This window comes from Hibiscus syriacus, unplaced genomic scaffold (assembly GCF_006381635.1).
Source record: "Hibiscus syriacus cultivar Baekdansim isolate YM2019G1 unplaced genomic scaffold, ASM638163v2 tig00111092_pilon, whole genome shotgun sequence".
Classification (NCBI taxonomy): domain Eukaryota; kingdom Viridiplantae; phylum Streptophyta; class Magnoliopsida; order Malvales; family Malvaceae; genus Hibiscus; species Hibiscus syriacus.
The window spans coordinates 593,570-609,538 of record NW_024062979.1 but is presented as its reverse complement, the minus strand read 5'-3'; the positions used below and the strand labels follow the sequence as shown (position 1 = coordinate 609,538).

The following is a 15,969-nucleotide window of genomic DNA, read 5'->3' as shown; positions in this document are numbered from 1 at the left end:
AACCAAAGGTGGCGCCAACACTCCCTCAAGCGCACTCAGTGGTCAGATGAGTATCCCAAAACCACTTTTCGCAGGCCACTTGTCAGCCGCACCGCCACCCCATTGGCATCCTCTTTGCTTCTCTCACTCTCCATATGCAATTCCATGGCCTTTTTCTCTCTCCACAACAGATCCCCCTGCACCTCTTGACGCGTTTCTCATGCCTTTTTCACACCTGGACTCGCCCTAATGGCAGCATCCTACACTCCCACGACCTTATTGAACCACACTTTGTTCTCACTCAAAACAGAAAAGAAGAACACACACAAAGCAGTTCACTCTTCTCTGATAATTCCCTTCACTCATCATCATCATCGCATTGCACCTTTGTCCTCATGGAGAACTATTACATACCCTTTTTCACCACCGCCACAACCGCCGCCGCCACCACCTCGAACATGGGTTGCTCTTCGAATTCAGACTTCACCTCAAATATGGTTTTGCCACCTTACCAGGGGCTGCAACTCCCATACAGACATCCCATGGAGCAGGCTCCTATGTATCCTTGCTTTGATTTTGGGGTATGGAATGAACAAGAGAGAAGAATCATGGATCCTTACAGAACAAAGATGGCAAGGATTAACAGAAAGCTGGCACGGCAAAGAAGCCTCAGCTTGCAAAGAAACGCTGCTTCAATGGCTTCAACGCAGGTGGATACAAGGAGAGTGATCCACTCTGGTATTAACACTCACATGAGACAAAAATAATACCAGTAAGGATCTTTATAACTTCATATCACCAGACAACAAGGTGCATTTTGAGAACTTGTTGAAGTTTCCATTTTTTAGATTTTCATCATCTTGACTAACGACTGAAATTGTTTTAACTTGGAAATAATGCAGAGACTGAGAGTGTTGCTAAAGAAGGAGTTGAAGAACAGCGATGTCGGCTCTCTAGGGAGAATTGTTCTTCCAAAGGTGAGGCTAATTTTACTGTTCTTCCACTTTAAAAGATGAATTTTGAAAGAAAGAGAAGAAGTAAGTCTTAAAAAAAGAGCCAACCAATAACTATTCCTTCATTTCCTCTCATTGATTACTGCAACATTGTTGTCATCTTACACTGTGCAGTAACTAATATTACTCCTTTCTTGACTTCTCGATTCTCGCACATTGAAAAAATCATAATCAATTCTTAAGCTTTATCTATGGCATGCAAATTATGATTATCTTGCATGCTGGTTTATATTTTATTCATCTTCTGAAAATGTCATAATCTTAAGCTTTATCTATGGTGTTTAATTATCTGCAACTCAAACCAGAGAGAGACAGAAGCAAACCTTCCAATTCTATGTGATAAAGAAGGCATCCGAATAACATTGAAGGATGTATACTCCAACAATGAGTGGACTCTCAAGTACAAGTAAGCAAAACTTAGAATTTGATTTGATAGAGATTGCCATAAGCAAAACTACCTTTTTTTATAGTTTGGGGGATTAAGGTAGTATCTATTCGAAGCTTTCTTAACCAATTGACAATGCACACACATCCTGCAGACGCATCTGCTCGAACTCAGAAACTCTATATATCACTAAGTCTTTGGACACCTTTTTAAGGGCTAGACTCTTTTGTTCATTGATGTCTCAGGTTCTGGATCAATAATAAAAGTAGAATGTATGTGCTAGAAAACACTGGTAAACCCTTCTTCCTACGTGACTTCTTTCCTATGGTTTCTTGAATTTCACTATATTTTCTCATCTCATTTTTTTCAATTCCTCAGGAGACTTTGTGAGGCAAAATGGAATGAGAAATGGAGACTCTCTTACGCTTTACGAAGATGAAAGCATGAATCTCGTGAGTTGAACTCCCCCCCCCCCTAATCCCAGTAATTAAGATTAAAGTAAAATATTTGGTCATAGCTTCGCTGGAGGACAGTAATGCCCTTGCCTTTTCTCTGTATTTACTGAGAGTATCCATCCTCCTACCTAAACAAGAGAGGGTTAGAATAGTCATAAAGGTGTAGCTTTAAATGACACGTAACTGATGATGTGTTGGCAATAGACTTGCCTTTTCAAAAGACAGCTAGGACTTGGCTTCTCACAACTAGTATTTATATATAACAAGTTATTTGATTATATTTTATTTATTAATAAATATTATTATCAATATAAAGACGAAAAGAGTTGAAATTACATACATATCTGTATTGTTTTGGTATATATCTGAAACGTTCCCTATGACTTCAGATACTCAAATGTAGACAAAATCTGTTGAATTTTATATTCGGAGACGCAAGATTTCATATTAAGAAGTGCGACCGCACCCGGTACTTTTATCGGTCCATCCCTGCATATCTTTATAATGCCAAGTATTCATATGGATTTGTCTACTCTTTGGATTGCAGTATTTCTCAATATCCAAGGTGGCAACGGCTGCTGTGAAGTCTTCAAGCAACCAAAACCAGTACTAAAGCAGCTTAAACAACAATGTCATCAACAACAACAGCAATAGCCATATTTATATGGCATCTAAAGATGATGAAGAAGCATCTTTAGAATTACTCAGAACAACTCAAGCACAAGGAACCACAAGAGCCTAATGACTTGATGATGACTTTGCCTATGGATGCCGCAAATAATTCAAGTAGGCCAGTGCAAACTCCGACGACATTGCCTGGATCAGGGAGTGTTGGTACTGTTTCAATGAACTTCGACGACTTCTATGGTGGCCTTGATATGCTGCCTGATGTTAATCACTACAATTTTTCACTTTGACATGGAAGGCATATCCGCAGCAGGATTCATGGGATCATAACAGTTTATGTAATCAAACTATAGTAATTTGGTTCTTGTGTGTGTGTGTGTTTTTTTTATATATATAGATGACATAGTTTTATAAGGTGGGAAAGGTATAGTTTTTTTTCTTTCTCTTGTTTAGTCTCGGGTCACGTGGGAGGAGTCGAGTTCTGGGCTATAGGGTGGCATTGGGTTTTGGGTTCTGAGTTCTGGGTTCGATCGATAACGACCAACATGGGTATAAGATTCAAATTAGGGTTTTCATATTTTTGAAGTTTTTTTAAGATTTGAGAATTTTTTGGGCTTTTATAATTTTAAGGTTTTTCAATATAAATAAAAATTTTAAAATAATATAAATGCGATATGTGTCATTTAATTGAGGAATTTGATGACGGTAATAGTCCAAACACTTAAAAGTGTAATGTTGAAAACATTAAAACGTCTAAATTGACCAAAAATAATTTATGTACTTAAATGAAAAAATATGTATAGTTTAGACACTTATTTTCAATTAAGTCAAAGAAAAATAAATGACATAATTTACATAGTTGCCGGCAAATGTGCATATCTAAATAAATATATAGGTCGATTAAATTTTGGTTGCGTTCATTCTCCATCGTTCATTAATCTTAAATTAGACTGTCATCTCTATTTCCCAGCTATAACACTTGAAACCCTTCTTAAAAATCCTTACAAGTTTGTAAATATTACATTGGATCATTAGAATGATTGAAATTTTTTAAACAAAACATAACATAAATTCTCAATATAAAACGGTTTATACAAAAAAATCAGAGGTATTATATTTTCAAAACAAATACACATAAATATAAAGTCCAAATAATTTAAAACCCAACTCATCAAGATTTTGACATATACATGCCCATTAAAGTTTATTTATTTTACTCGAGAGATCCTAACGAGTCTCCTTTGATGATGTTATTGTCTCATCACGAACCAAAGAATCAATATGATATTGTCTCGTCGCGGACCAAAGGATGATCTTGACTATGAATCTCAATAACCTTATTTCGATGTCTCATCGCGGACCAAAGAATCAATATGATGTTATTGTCTCATCGCGGACCAAAGAATCAATCATCTTCACTTCAAAAATATTTATGATCTTGACTATGAATCTTAATAACCTTGTTTTGATGTCAATTTATCATAGATGGATTGTTAATCAGATGAAATTCTAAGAAAGAAAGAAACTCAGAAATTCCATTGATTTTGTACCTCAAATGCAGAAAATTGTAGTGAAAAGCATACAAGATTAGCGGATGATTCTTATCATCAAGCATTAGGCTATACAAGCATGTACAAATGTTGTAAATACAGCTTTTAAGGGCTCCTATATCAACTTCAGCGTCAGCCCAACAATAACTTGGGCATGGAAACCATTGCAGTAGCTGACCTAAACTAGATTTTCCGAATCGAGTGGTTCGGACTTTATGTAATCAACATAAATTGCACACTAAATACTCCGACGGCACATATGTATTCGAATGTACTTGATCACCTTAGGTGGGAATCTTGAGTATCGAAAATGGTATCAGGGACGATTAGTGGCAATTTATCTACATACATGAAAAGCCTTCTAAGATTCTCCCTTGTCACTGTGGCCACGTCGATTATATGCCGGCTGTCGGTATATACCCAGAGATCCCCCGAGTCGACTCTCTTTAGACTATCACGACAGAAGGGGCAAGACTGTGATCTTGCCCGCCTGCATTTCATGATTGAATGATTAATCATGATAACAAGACTACCTGCAAATAGATCATCCATTGGCAACCCCTAAACACCAGATAGAGCAACAACAGTTTTAAGGATTGTAAAAGAAAAACTACAGACTTCATTGCAAAGTTACTGAAGATAAAGATTACTGGATATTCATTATATGTCGAACACTAATATTTTTCAGCTCTACTTTTGGTTGTTCCGAGTTTCGATCATACCAGAGGATCAGGAAACTATGCGAAGAAAACTGGGAATCAACCTAGAATATTTACTCGGTTGTTTCTCGAGAACACTATCCAAGTTAGATTCAGCAGCGCTGTTAGGTTTAAAGGTAACAAAAAACAATCTTCGATACATGGACTGGTAGGTAATCCCTCTCCACTCGAACCACAAAAAATGTAGTAAAAGTTTCATTTACGAGGTAAAGCAATTTGCTTAACTCGAGAGTCAAGACAACAAGTGAGCGATGATATCTAACAGTTAAAAACCGATAAAGTGTTTGGAAACTCGATACCGAGTGATGACAACTTTATAGAGAGAGATATTTAGAAAACAACGGTGTTGAAGTCAGGACACGGTTGAAAACCCAAAAACAATCAGAAGCAACTCGAACTATACTGGAAGACGTGTATGGTTCCTTCTTACAAAGATGCAAGAAAAACATCAAATTGTCTGTTCTACATGATAATGCATGGTTGATGTTGATAAAAGAACCAACTGCTTTAACCGGAGTAAAGATATAGAATACAGGAAGCAAAAACGAGAGAGGAATAAGGGAAAGAAAGGCGGGGAGAGGAAGAATACCAATCATGGTAACATTTCAAACACAAGGCGTGAGTACAGTTCGGCAGCACGATTTTACTGTTCAACTCCATGCATATTCCACATTCTTGTTCCCTTTCCACATCAACATCAGTAAGTTGCCTATACTCATCTTCATTTCTTCGGTATCTTTCCATGCACACTGCTTTCTGTTTTTTATCTTCAGCATCAGTGACACCCCTCTGAAGTTGCAGTAAAGATGGATAGATAACAGCTGGATACAAAGAACTCAGAACCCTTACAACAACTCGAATCGATGAGAAACAAAACACTCGGATTGAGAAAAGATACCATAGAACTCTCTTATGCTTGCTTTCCTTTCATGCGTAGACATCGTGGTAGTTCCATCCACATAAACCTGCAGGATATGATACAGCGATGAAAACAACTAATTTTCGTGATTACAAACACTAGCCGAACACGAAGTAATAAAACATAACCTTGTAAATTAGGATTCTTAACAGTCCAAGGGCACCTGCAAGGTGACAATCAGTCCACTGCACCAAGAATAAGAACAGATGTGCAGCTGGACTGTATGACATTCTCATTTGAAGGCATGCCCCATCATATTCCCTTGGAAAATCCGAAGCCCTGCACCTTGCGTTTCATGATGGACAATAACACAGAGTGAGAAGAACATAGTGGTAACATTAATCAATTCACGCCAAAATATATCCATTAACAACGACGACTGCAAAGCAGAATTATGCAGGACGAGCAACAACCATATGGTTTCACCTAGAAGTTCACGTCTATTCTATGATTCAAATTCAAAGGAACGAAATTAGCTACTCGTGGAACTCCAGGTTCAGCAACCGCAAAGAAATCAATATTTTATATTCTAGCTGTTTAAAAGTTTCAAGCTTGATGAGCAGTAGCATAGCATACATTCCAAAGCTCAAACATCATCAGAAAAATAACTGAAAAACACAAAATGAAAATAAATTTAAAAAAGGAAAGAAAAGGCTTACAGAGTGTTGGCATGTTGAATATCAGCTTCTAGCACTTTAAGAGAGTCCTTGAAAGACTTTAGCCTAGAACCTATATACATCTCTCTCCCACACCCAAAAAAAACCCTAATTTACCTCAAAATCAAACCCCCCCCCAAAAAATAACCTAATTCCCTTGCTCCAAGCTTTGAGATTTCGCAGAAAAGAAGTCTCTCTCTGTCTTGGGTGGTTGTTGGTGCCGGTGACAGTGGCTTCGTATTTGAAAGTGAAGGGAAGATGTTAAAAGCTGACACGTGGATTATCGTCTGTCGTGGAACGTCCATATCTATATACTCTACTCCAGTAGTTTTAATTTTTTTTCATCGTTAACAAAAACTAAGGGAAGATTATTATATTTAGAGGTTTTTAATTGAGTACAAGGATTACAGGATATTTAAATATTTATTGTTATTGAGTTTTTAAAATATTTATTATCATTCGTAATTATTTTAGATTAATAAAAAATTAATTTTATGAGAACTAATTAAGTAGTCACTAACACCTTAATCTAATCCGACCCGAAGGTCAAATGATTAAAATGTCACATGGGACTTGTAACACCCAAATTCGATTAAAACGAAACTCGGTGGGTTTGAGTATTACAAGAGACTACTAAAGTGGCCTGAGTCATATCTAACTTAGATGATCATATTTTGTTAAAAGAAATCGGGTGTCCTGATTGTTTCCTTAGCATCAGTCAATGCTAATTTTATGTTATCCTAATTGTTACTAGGGATGGGCACGGGGCAGGGCGAGAGGATTTTTGATTGCCCCAACCTCTACCCGAAAATATATACCTAAAACTTAAACCCATCCCGCTTCAAAAAAAATCAGGTTTTTTCTTACCCCGAACACCCCAAATTTTAAACTAAAACCCCGATCACGACCCTAACATGAATATATTAATTTATTAAAATAATATAAATTATAATAATATATTTATAATTATTTATTATATTTTAAATAACTAAATTAATATATTTTATAATAATTTTTATACTTTAATGATATAAAAATTAAATTCTTAAAATATTAAATGTAATATATATATATAAATATAAATTAATCGGGTCTGGTTTAGTCACTGATTTTTCACCTAAAACTCAACCCCAACGTGCCCCAAAATTTTACATCATATACCCTGCCCCGCCCCAAGGCCCAACATTTTTAAAAAAAATGACCTTATAGGGTCAGGTCGGGACCCGTCGGGTTCGAGTATTTTGACCATCCGTAGTTGTTCTTGTTTCTAGCTGTTATGTATTTATTACTATTCTCACTTGTAGTGTTATTCCATAGTAATATGATATTAATGGGCACCTCGAACCTAACCCTTAACCCAATAGATTTCTTATCCAAAATTGTTTGTGGGTAATGATACTAAGCCCCTTTAGTATCGATATCGACACCTGGGTATCGATACTAACTGACTATTATGAACACATAAGGATGGTAGTATCGATACTCCTGAACCTAGTATCGATACTATTACACTAGGGTATTGATTCTGCCATGAGTATTGATACCAAATTAAGCTTCGATGTTTTAAAGAATACCCCAGTATTGATACCCCTACTGGGAGTATCGATATTCTACCCCCAATATCGATACTCCCATGAGTACTGATACCAAAATTGGTTACTAGAATTTTCTAAGCATTTCTGGTATCCATACCATTCTAGATGGTATCGAGACCTAACCATCAGCATCGATACCCCATGAAGAAGTATCGATACTCCTAGCCTAAAACTCCCTTATTTTAATCACATGACGAATAATATCGATCTTGTTCTTTCAATATCGATACTCATGCCTATAAATGCCTTGTTTTGGGCATAAAAAATACTAGCTTTCCTCCCCCAAAAAACCTACTGAGGTTCCCAATTGTTATTGCAGTTTTATATGTGATAGAAGGAATCATAAAAAGACTTTTTAACATGTTGAAAACATCAAAAGATGCAATCTACCATGGACATGTTTCATAACTCATACAACCTACCAAAACTCACCTAGTGATCTACATGCGATAGAGTTGAGTTAGAAGTGAGTTACCTTAGATTTCTAAGCTACTGGAAGTGTCCAAGGCTCAACCAAGAGTCATTTTTTCTTTCCCCTGTTTTTGGAGCTTTTTTCTACTTCACTCACTAGACAGGGATCAAAGAATGTATTACTGACTTGCTTAAGAGGTTAGGAAGAGATTTATAACAATTTATAAGGCTTGAACTCCTTGAAATCATATTAAAACACCTAAGTTCCTTAAACCCCAACAAAACTCATATTTGATTATCAGGGTGAAACGAAGACGTTGAGGGCTCGATTTGAAGCTCTAAAGATAGAGGTTATGAATCTTACTTTTAGAATTCCAAACTACAGAGGGAGGGGAAAAAGAGGTGTCTGCAACATAACCTCACCAACAATTAAACAAAATCAGCTTTTAAAAAGTTTAGGGGATAATTGCTCTTCTAATTCTTCTTGATTTACTTCAAGATTAAAAATGCCCTTTTTAACACGCATTAGGGCCAAACCAATCCCAATCTCAAACTCAACTGGACCAAGCTTCCTTCCAAAGCTAATGGGTTATCTAGAACACTCTTGGGTTAACCTGAAACTCCTAACTCGAGATTCGAGACTGTAGACACTCATTTTCGTCCGTATTTTTTTATTCTCATTTTATTATATATATATATATATATATATTATAGTCTTTAAAACATTTTGGAAACATATGTTATATAGTTTTTAAAACATTTTGAAAATATATATAATATATAGTTTTTAAAACATTTTGAAAACATATATATATTATATAGTTTTAAAATATTATAAAAAACATATATATATTATATAGTTTTTAAAACATTTTGAAAATATATATATATAATATATAGTGTTGAAAAATATATATATTATATAGTTTTGAAAATTAGTTTTTAAAAATATATATTATATAGTTTTGAAAATTATTTTTAAAAATATATATTATATGCTTTTGAAAATTATTTTTTTATAACATATATATTATATAGTTTTAAAAATTATTTTTTAAAACATATATATTATGTAGTTTTAAAAATGTTTTTTATTATTTTTATTTATTTTTTATTATTTTTTCTCCTCGTTTTAGGTCCAATCTAAGTCTAGTGGGCCCAACTAGGTAGCCTGACCCAACAGACCCGGTCAGGCCCAAAAGGGAAACTAGGGTTCCCACAATTAGCAAGGCACCGCGCAGGAGGAAGTCAAAGGGTCGGTCACGCGAAACGGCCATACATCGGCCGAGGATCTTGGGATTTCAGCAACAACGTTCACATCCCCGAGCAAAACGGAACAACCCGGGGTACTGGCTCACCGAGCAGGGTATAAATACCCCGATGACCATCATCGAACACGGGGAGAACCCACGAGAATTACCAAGTAACATCGAGAGACAGAACCATCGGAACTAACGAAAAACAAAGGCATCAACACAACCAAAACACACATCAACAGTGAAAACCAACAACAACAAGATCGAGCCACAGAACCAAACACGAACTACAAAGGTAAAGCAACACGAAAATATAGCAAAAACCATTCGGGAAATAAAGCAAGGCACAAGAAACAAAACCGAAAGCACCATCAACACAAAGGAGAATAACGATCGAAACCTCGTTGAAAGAAAGAGCCATCAGAAGCGGAAGAGTCGCCGGAGAAAGGCAGGTGCAGAGAAATTATTTTTTAGATCTACGCTTATTTGGGTCTATTTTGAGGATTTGGACGATGGTTTCGGGTTCACGGGGCTGGCACGATCATTTTGAGGTAAGGGTGATTTTTTCGGCCGCCATAGGCGGCGGCCGGAGTAACGGTTGGCACGGTGGAGAGGTCACTGGGCGGCAGGCGGACGTTCGACCGATGAGAGAGTTTTCTCTCTCTCTCTTTCTTCTTTCACCTCAAGATGAAGCAAATGAGGGAGATTGGGGCATTTTGGCTTAAGAGAAGGGTATATATAGTTTAGGCAAAACGACGTCGTTTCACTGGGGACCTTGTGGGCATTTTCGGGTGGGTAAATTGTGCACCAGGGGCCTCCGTGTTTTACAAATTTTTGTTTTGGTTACCTATTGTGTTTTAATTACATTATACTACCTATTTTGTTTTAATTACATTATACTTCACGCATCGCATTTATTAATTTTAAATTTTGGTCACTGTTTCTCATTTTTAGTTAAATCTTGAATTTAGCATGTATGTTTATTTTGTTTTATTTTGGTCCTTTAACCTTTTTCCTTTTTTCTTTTTCTTTTTTCTTTTGTTTTTTATTTTCATTATTATTACTTATCTATTTAATTTAATTTATTATTATATTATTATTTTTTGTTTTCATTTATTTTTCTTTTGACTTATTCTCTTTATTTTTACTCATTTTTATTTTTCTCTTTAATTTTTTTATTCAATTCTTTTTTCCTTTTGACTTTTTTTCAATTTATTAATTTAGTATTTTATTAATTTATTTATTTTCCTGACATTTTTTTCCAATCAATCAAAGGTGAGTAATTTGAATCGAGTTTTTAAATTTCAATTTAAATTTAAATTTTTAATTTTCGCAATTAAATACAACCGACAAATTAATTGGTACCGAAAGGGCGGTTCAAGGGTGCTAATCCTTCCTTGACCGTAACCGACTCCCGAACCCAACACATTTCTGGTAAAACGCATATCATGTAAGATGGTGTTCAATCTACCTAAATATCATTTTAAAATAATCGGTGGTGACTCTAACCCGTTTCATTCAACTCGAAGCCCAATTCTGGGCCCAACCGAAAGACGACCGCGACAGAGACGTTACAGTCTCAATTACTAAAAAAATGTTATTTTATTTTAAGATTTTATATTTGAGCAATTGTGTTTATAGAATGTCTGTATGTTTTCAATGATTAAAAAAATTCTAAACATATATTAAATAATTTTTTAAGGTAATGAACTGATTGAATGATTTCTGTGATACTACTTTATGATCACCTTAAACTATTTAAAAAGAATTCAAGGGAATAGTATATAGAATTAAGATTATGGAAAAGAATTCAAGGGAATAATATATAGAATTAAGATAATAATCTTTTCCATTAAATGATCTTTTTCGCGAACTAAACGCCCCCTTAACACTTTAAACTATTTTTTATAATTAAAATAATGAGGATGCACTTAATCTCTTAGAGAGTCGATTGAATCTGCCCCAAGTCATTATAAATAATTTATTAATACGTTCAATGTTGACGCATATATATTAATAACAAAAAAATTTCGTATAGACAAGTATAAATAAAATTTAGGCAAAAAGACACCCAAGATCCTTGAACTTTCAAAAAAAAAAAATCAATGCAACCCTCATTCTATTTTTTGGATCAATGTGGCCTTCCAACTCGAAAAAAAAAATCAATATAACCCTTTAACCAATGTTTTTCGTCATTGACCAATGGTTCCGTTAATTCCTATTGTTATAAATTGGGTAAATTATTCTATTCATCACTCAACTATTTTATTCTCTTCTATTTTGGTCACTAAACTCTAAAAGTTTTCAATTTCAAAAGTTTTAGAGACTTCATGGACTAAGGGCTGTAGTTAACCTATTTTTTTAAGGATAAACTACACAAATGATCACTTTTGTTTCAGGGAATTACTAGTCATGGGTCTTTTTGTAAACCCAAGATAATTCAGTGATAAAATATCAATTCCCCTTTTTTCCATATGTTTTCTTCCCCAAATTTGTTTATTCTAATTTATTATTAACGTTATCCTCAAAACTTGATATTGCAAGTAAAGGTGCACAAAAAATTTGAATATCCGATTTTACGTAAAAAATATTTGAAATCGGATTTGAGAAAAACCGTTTTTTTTAAACAGGATCGGATATTTTAAAACCGGATAGTATAACCGGTTTGGGAAAAAATTGGACGACCGAATTTTTTACCGGATTAAAAATCGGTTTGAAAAAAATCGGATAAAAAATTGGTTTTTTATCCGAAAAAAATCCGGTCTAGGGTTTAAAAATCCGATCTGAGGTTTAAAAATTTGGATGACCGGATTTTTTACCGGATTAAAAATCGGTTTTTTAAAAAAACCGGTTTTTTTCAAACCGAAACCGGTTACATCATCCGGCCCTCCAAACCGGTTTTTTTATAAACCGATTTTTTGACTTAGTGAAAAAACCGGATCGGTTTTTATCCGATCCGGATCGGATTTAAATCCGGCTATGTGCATCTCTAATTGCAAGTAATTTATAAAATTATCATTAGCAAATAATTCAAAAAAAAACTATTATGCTATTTAAAGTCCAAATATAGAGATGACTTGTCCTGAATATCAAGCGATCGACTTCCAAATGATATGTTGATCTGGACTAATACTAATAGCGAATTAAATTAAACCTAAAATGAATTAAAGTCTTAAATTCACCACTTTATAGTGTGACTTAATTTATTCCGGTACATCAAACCATACAGCAACTGTGTTTCATCAAGAAACGCCACGGATATCTCGGACATCGTTCGCCGATGACCGGCAATGTCACAAACGGCTCTTGAGGAAGTCGAGGATCAGACCGTTAACCAGTTCCGGTGACTGCTCTTGAACAAAGTGGGTTCCTTCAGGCAAATATATTATATCCAAATTAGGTACCAATTCTTTTGCCTTCCCAGACTTTATGTATTCTTCTATCCCAGGAAATTTAAAGAAATAATCTTTGCACCCCATTATCAGTAATGCCGGAACTTTAACCATCGGATTTGATATGCCAAAGTCTTCATCATATGACCTACAAAGACATTAAAATCATTGCCTTTTTGCATGACTATATGGTATGGTATGATTAGCTAGCTGCTCTAGCATATGCATGATGACAGAAGGAGTAAAGGGCACGCGAATGGTTCCGAACACAACAGCATACCTATATGGGACTTGCAATGCAGTCTTGAATCCGGATTTCTCGTATAAAGCCCCATATGTGGCGAGATCTTCCTCGGTGAACCAAGGTGGAAGAGGAACAGAAGCATCCACCAAATCCATTACCTCCTGGTTCTCGGCTGCGATCGGTATTTCACTTTTGGAGAATAGTATGTAGATGTTCCTTACGACAGTTTTAGCATCGAACCGTCCGAAGTCGGCTTCCGCTCGCCCAGGTTCCTTCGGGAAATCCGAACGGAACACAAGTTAATCAAGTAAGAAGAGTCATTTTCATTCCAATTACTTGCATAGCATTTCAACAATCAGTAATCCAAAACATACCCTCCATCTTAAAATGTAGAAGCCTTCAGGGAGAGACTCTCCGTACTTGCGAGGTCCCAAAGGCATATGTGGAGCTCCAACCGTTATAACACCCGAGACTCGATGGGGGTGAAGGAGAGTTAACAGATAAGCAGGTCTGACTCCAAAATCCTTGGCAACAACAAAAACCTGCGCTCATAAACAAGTAGCAAAGCAAAAATGGTAAAGAATCTGTTATGAGTTATGACCCAAGGGCAGCCTAACCCAACTCAACACACGCATCAACCATTGACAAATCAACAGATAAGCATTCCAAGGCCTTGTTGATTAGTCTCGGTAGTTATTAAATGCAATAGATAATACAAGAAAATGCATAAAAAGTTGTTATAATCTCATATCCTCTATCCCTTTCCAAACTATCACTTTTATTTCATTTTAGTATCTAAATTTATAATCACCCTATATTAATGGGGAAAAATGACAGTAACATGGTGCGCATAAATCTGATAAAGGGAAAAACACCAGAAATGCAAATCCTAACACATTCGAACTCTGTAGAAGTCGGGAAATTTGACCTTAGTAACTCCGAGGTGATCTAAGATAGCAACAAGGTCGGCGATGATGTCAGCAAAGGTTGTTTTCTCGGGTTCGGGAGGTATGTCGGATAGTCCGTAGCCTCTGTAATCGGGTGCAAGGGTCCGGAATCCGGCACCGGCGAGTGCTATCATCTGGTGTCGCCATGAATACCATATCTCCGGGAACCCATGTAAGAAGAGCACCACGGTAGAGCCTGAAGATTGAACCCAAAATAACAAGCTAAATCATCCAAGAAGAAAAAGTCAACGTTTTTAGTAAAAGAAGCGGGGAATATCAAATCGAAGATGAACCCATTTTTTTTTTTTACCAATCCCGAGCTCTGCAACGTGAAACTTTAGGCCTCGAACAGTGACGAAGTTGTGCTGGATTTGCTCCATTGTTTTTCTTCTATTTTCAATCAAGTGCTTTATTCACACCCAGTCTCTGTTCTGTTCTTTATTAGTTCAACAGTGAAGTACCAAACTAAAGCCCATTCATGGTAAAATTCCAAGTATAGTATATCATTAAATTATAATTTTCTAGGGTAAATTAATAAATCGTCACTGAACGTTCTCTCCTATCCTATTTTGGTCACTGAACTTTAAAACTTATCAATTTACTCACTCAACTTTCGAATTGCTCTTGTGTGGTCACTCTACCGTTAAATAATTAATGTCGTTATGAGTTATGACATGGCAACCAAAACTAAAATTATGTAGTTTTGGATTTTATAAAAAAATAACTTTAAACAAAAATGACAAATAAAAAATATTTTTCTTATTTTTCTTTATTTCCCCCCTTTCCTTCTTTTTCTACTCCTTTCACCCCATTTCTCTCCTCAACTTGAAAGAACCAGGTTTCGGCCACCATGTCGACCACAGTCGCCGGAGGCCAATGATTCTCAAATTGCCCTCCAAATGTGTCTCATCATTTTAAACGTAAACCCAATGTTCATTTAACCGGAAAATACCTCAAACTCTATGTATCTATCTAACTTCGATACCACTCGAGTTCTCGCAAATAAAAAAAGTTGCATTTTCTCGTATTCGGGCAATTCATTGTTCATGCATTTGATCTTGAACTGTTATCACCTAGTATTTTTTTTAAAAGTAGGTGTTTGATTAATATCAAAAGGACCTGCAACCGAACACAACATTAACACGGGCCTCGTTAAAAAACTTCCATATACTTAAATGCAGAAACGAGAGAGGTGATATGCACCAACTAAGTTAAAGGGATCCCTTTCTTAGCCGAAACATCAACATAACCGTTTGAATCTCTGGAGGTGACTTGAACCTTTCAAGAATATTTACAGCATAGCTGATGGCATAAAGCACAATCAGAACTACAATAAGATGGGGCAGGATACAGAGCGTTGATCCAGGAAACCACAAGATTGATGTTGTATTCAAGTTTAAGTCGGAAAAAATGGGACTAAATTTGTAACCCCTAATCTGATCTGACTCGAAGATCGACATACTAAAATATTACACGGGACCATCAAAGTGGTTAATCCAAATTTTTTTATAAAAAAAACTATGAAATCACTATTTAAATCGCCATCCATAAAACATAAAAATTTAAATTTGTAAAAGTGGGAAGTTCCCAGTATATTCATGAATAGTACAAATCAAATATTTTAAAATAGAGTTACGACTCAAATACATAAGATCTATAAACGGTACATACCTTCTAAATAAACTCAAGACGTATTTTGGTGTCTCGACAAGTCTAGAAACACTAATAGAGATAATGGTCCAGATCTCCTAAGAACTTACTCATGGAAACAAATCTCAAAAGTTGAGCTCATAAGCTCAATGCCACACTAATAAATATATT

At 35.5% G+C, this 15,969-nt stretch overlaps 2 protein-coding genes across 3 annotated transcripts; both read right to left on the bottom strand.

Annotated features, from left to right (window-relative positions):
- Window positions 1-3,976: 3,976 nt before the first annotated feature.
- On the bottom strand, window positions 3,977-6,502 carry LOC120152578 (E3 ubiquitin-protein ligase AIRP2-like). Of its 2 annotated transcripts, none has more exons than XM_039164779.1 (5): window positions 6,307-6,502; window positions 5,776-5,932; window positions 5,627-5,693; window positions 5,318-5,549; window positions 3,977-4,499 (listed from the first exon to the last, which is right to left on the bottom strand). In XM_039164779.1, exons 1-5 carry the CDS (start codon window positions 6,384-6,386, stop codon window positions 4,289-4,291), a joined length of 747 nt encoding a protein of 248 aa, XP_039020710.1. In that variant the 5' UTR covers window positions 6,387-6,502; the 3' UTR covers window positions 3,977-4,288. The 2 variants fall into 2 exon arrangements, with proteins under 2 accessions (XP_039020710.1, XP_039020711.1); XM_039164780.1 differs by having other exon boundaries at window positions 5,776-5,926.
- A 6,092-nt stretch (window positions 6,503-12,594) lies between these two features.
- On the bottom strand, window positions 12,595-14,575 carry LOC120152577 (epoxide hydrolase A-like). The gene is made up of 5 exons (XM_039164778.1): window positions 14,459-14,575; window positions 14,130-14,344; window positions 13,576-13,743; window positions 13,238-13,473; window positions 12,595-13,105 (listed from the first exon to the last, which is right to left on the bottom strand). The coding sequence occupies exons 1-5, from the start codon at window positions 14,526-14,528 to the stop codon at window positions 12,859-12,861; spliced, it is 936 nt and encodes a 311-aa protein (XP_039020709.1). The 5' UTR covers window positions 14,529-14,575; the 3' UTR covers window positions 12,595-12,858.
- Window positions 14,576-15,969: the final 1,394 nt, after the last annotated feature.